This window comes from Loa loa (assembly GCF_000183805.2).
Source record: "Loa loa unplaced genomic scaffold supercont3.587, whole genome shotgun sequence".
NCBI lineage: Eukaryota > Metazoa > Nematoda > Chromadorea > Rhabditida > Onchocercidae > Loa > Loa loa.
The window spans coordinates 19,660-23,216 of NW_018108767.1; the positions used below are offsets into that span (position 1 = coordinate 19,660).

The window sequence follows — 3,557 nt, forward strand, 5'->3', positions numbered from 1 at the left end:
AAAATAATTTCCTATGATCTCAAAATTTGATAAAATATATTTATGCATTTATTTTTAACTAACCAAATGAGTAAAAGTTTTTTTGTTTGTTCATGCTAGGACGAATGGCATACTGATAATTATAAATCGACAAGATATTTACGATGCTTTTGGCTTCTGTTCTATTTGTCCTGAAGCGATAATGATGACTTTTAATCCTTTCAAAATTAATAAACAAAAAAAGAAAAAAAAGGAGAGGAAAATTTGTTAAGTGAAAAGCGCAAAAGTTTTAGTTAGCATCATAAAATGCATCCAAAAAATATTGCATCAAAAATAAATTTTTTCTTTTTTCTTTTTCAGTTGTAATGCAGCCCCATTACGTCGACTTATAGCAACGGTATTAGTGCTTACCGTAATTTATGTATCTTGTTGGTCACCATATTGGTTGAGTATTTTTGCGCATAAATTTATAAATAGGATGAGCCGAGCAGGTCAGTTTGATATAATCCATTTTCATCTCTTCCATCTTTAAATTTTACAAACAGAATAACTTTTTAAATATTTTTCTATAATGGAACTTATTGATAGATTGGCTGATTCAGTAACTTTTTTTTTTTTTTAGAAATTCTAAGAACGGATGGTTTCTGTTTAGAAAAAAAAAAAAAATTACTGAAATTTTTGATAAATTATAAATATTTTAAATTCTCGCAAAGTTTTATCAAAACATTTCGTATATAATTGTTAAATTTTGAGGTGTGAAGAATTTAAGAGAGCAATTTAAAAAAAAAAAATACATATGGTAACTCTTTTTCATGAACACTCTTCATTTCCGTCACATATGTGTTACAAAATGTCACATTTCGTCAAATAGGACAAAGCAGGACAGCTATAGGACAAATATTAAATCCGATTTAGTCGTATAACTTTTTCAATTTTCACCAGATCTTTTTATAAATCTAATCTTTATGTGTCGTATGAATTCGGGTTATAACTACTTCATCCCGAATTAACTGATAATCCGGAATCAAAGTGAATCACAAACAAACCTGAATTGTTCTGAATTAAGCAGATTAATATGAATAACATTTCATAGAATATATGAGAGTTTTATCAATGATTAAAACCTTTAAAATTCAAATGTTTATATAAAGCAAGCTTAATATAGTCAAAAAAAAGTTTTTTTTTTTGTGCAATAACTTATTTTACAACGTATTGTTTGCACCTTTTTTTTGTCTTTAGATTAAAATTAATATCTTTTGCAGGTTTTTTTTTTTAAATGAAGCATTGAAATTATAGTTGTGATAGCATCATACTACATTCATCTATTACCGTATATAAGTTGCTCCGCATATCCGGTAATATTTACACTCCTGAATCCGCGCATTAAAATGGCTCGTGCTCAAATGCATTGGCATCAAAAGCGAAGAAAGTTCACAATCGAATCATCCCAAGTTACCGAACAATATTCAAAGTAATCATTTCATATGTTTGTAATTTTTATATTTTGAACAGGTAAGTGCTTCCTTGTGTACTCACTGAAAGTGCATAATGATGGATTAGTATGAATTTTAAATTTGAGTTTGTAAAGTTCAAACTAAGTATTATCATTATTTAAGTTGTATTTCGAATGGTTTCCATCAATTCTTACTAACATCTTTTAAGGATAAATATAATAAACAGAGAAAGAATTGATTGCAGTGAAGGAAGTTTAAAGATTCTACGTGTTTGCTTTCAATTTCTGCCAAATTTCTCACATCAAACTATGACTCAGCTAGATTCAAAAAATAGGCACGATTCAACAACAGATGTATGCATTATTTTAAAATTTTGTAAATTTTTGAAAAGTAATAGCTAATTAATTAAATTAATTATATCCATGATAATAGTGTTAGATGGTGAAAACAGGAAGGGAGGAAAATCATGCAAGTAAGGGATGATAAGACAAGTAAGGCACTTTTGAGCCTTTAAGTTTTTAATTAAAACAATTGCCATATACAAATGGGAATTGTACAATTTTTTTTTTAAGCAACACATTGAGGAAGAAATGGAATATTCGACCAGAGATTCAATGAAATTACTGAATGTAATAAAGTCTGTCAAGATTCCTCTAGCAATTACTGCTAGCACATCATCATCATCATTTCAGGAAGCGCATCAATCGTTGGAATTGATGGAAATGAAGAATGATGATTGTCTGTTGTAGCATTTCAGTATTTTAGATTATATTTTATTAGTTTTGTTTGTGATATTTTGATAAACGATAAATGAAAATGAATTTTAAAACTTAAAATAGGAATATTAATAAATAAAATTTTTAACAATAAATTATCTGACACAGATATTTTCAATACTTATTCTACGGCACTGTATTGGATAAACGATATTCTACAAGAAGAGAGTGAGAAAGGAATGTACTTTCGGAGATTTCTAATCTCTTGCTCAAATTCATTTAGATAAATCTTTTGAGAATTCAACAAAAAAAAAAAATAGAAAAAAAATGGGGTTCAAAAAACTATTAGATAATAGTTTTTGCAGAATTTCCGGAAAAAAAATTCTGGAAATCTTACCGTTAATTGAAACTTTAAACCTTATAATTTCTATATTAGTCTATATTTCTATATATATATATATATTTCTATATTAATTTCTATATATATTCTATGACATTTCATAATAAAAAGAGGGACTTTTTCTTTTTTTAATTCCAAAATCAATGATAAAATTTCACTGTATCATCAGGATCAGGATTATGCAAAAGTTTTCTTGGCTTCTTTTTGATTTGATACTTTACCAACATTATTGTTTTCTTGTATTTTCGGTAATGAAGTGCTGCCATCTGAATAATTTCAGCATATTCAAATGATTTAAGTAAATTATAATAAATTTCAATGTGTGATATATCATTCCAAAAATGCATGCACATCATTTACAATTAAACATTATCATTTTAATAATTGATTAAAATACATCATTTTATTTAAATTTTAACTAAATTCATATTTTTTTACCTTTACTTTTCATTTCACTGCTTTCTTCATGTTTACTGCTTTTTAGAGGATTTTCCATTTGTGCACTTTTTGAATTTTTTTCACTTTTTACATTTCGCTGTTTTGATTTTTGATTTGATTCATTAGAGCTTTTCGTTGCTTTATCATGTTTTTTCATTTCCTCATCATTTTTCCCATTTTTATCTTTCTCATTTTTGCTTCTAACATTTTCATCTTTTGACTGTTTAGCACTTTTTCCTTTGGAATAATCCTTCTCGGATAACTTTTTCTCATCCTTTAATGATTGATTTTTGCGAACTTTTAATTCATTCAATTAAAATATAAGCAATAAAAAATGAATAAATTATTTTCATAATATATTATTTATTCATTTAGTATATTTTTCTATATTTGTAAAAAAATTTTAAATAATTTTAAATAAAAATTAACATTTTCAGGACTTTATCATTATTAGGAACATTATTATGCTTATTTATAATGTTTTCAACTCATTGGATTTATGCTACTATTGTTACATTACTTTGTGGTATAATCTATAAGTATGTATCATGGAAAGGGTAAATAAATCTT

General features: G+C 26.1%; 2 protein-coding genes across 2 annotated transcripts in view; one reads left to right on the forward strand and one right to left on the reverse strand.

Moving 5' to 3' along the window:
* Positions 1 to 1,454, forward strand: part of LOAG_18851 (hypothetical protein) — a gene marked incomplete at both ends in the record, with an annotated part of 4,356 nt that extends 2,902 nt beyond the window's left edge. Inside the window, 2 exons of the mRNA XM_020451513.1 lie at positions 340 to 470; positions 1,276 to 1,454. Of these exons, the coding sequence (XP_020304694.1) occupies positions 340 to 470; positions 1,276 to 1,454 (310 nt within the window). The remainder of the gene's footprint in view (positions 1 to 339; positions 471 to 1,275) is intronic.
* Positions 1,455 to 2,726: 1,272 nt separating this feature from the next.
* Positions 2,727 to 3,557, reverse strand: part of LOAG_18852 (RME1 protein) — a gene marked incomplete at both ends in the record, with an annotated part of 4,710 nt that continues 3,879 nt past the window's right edge. Inside the window, 2 exons of the mRNA XM_020451514.1 lie at positions 2,727 to 2,815; positions 2,988 to 3,284. Of these exons, the coding sequence (XP_020304695.1) occupies positions 2,727 to 2,815; positions 2,988 to 3,284 (386 nt within the window). The remainder of the gene's footprint in view (positions 2,816 to 2,987; positions 3,285 to 3,557) is intronic.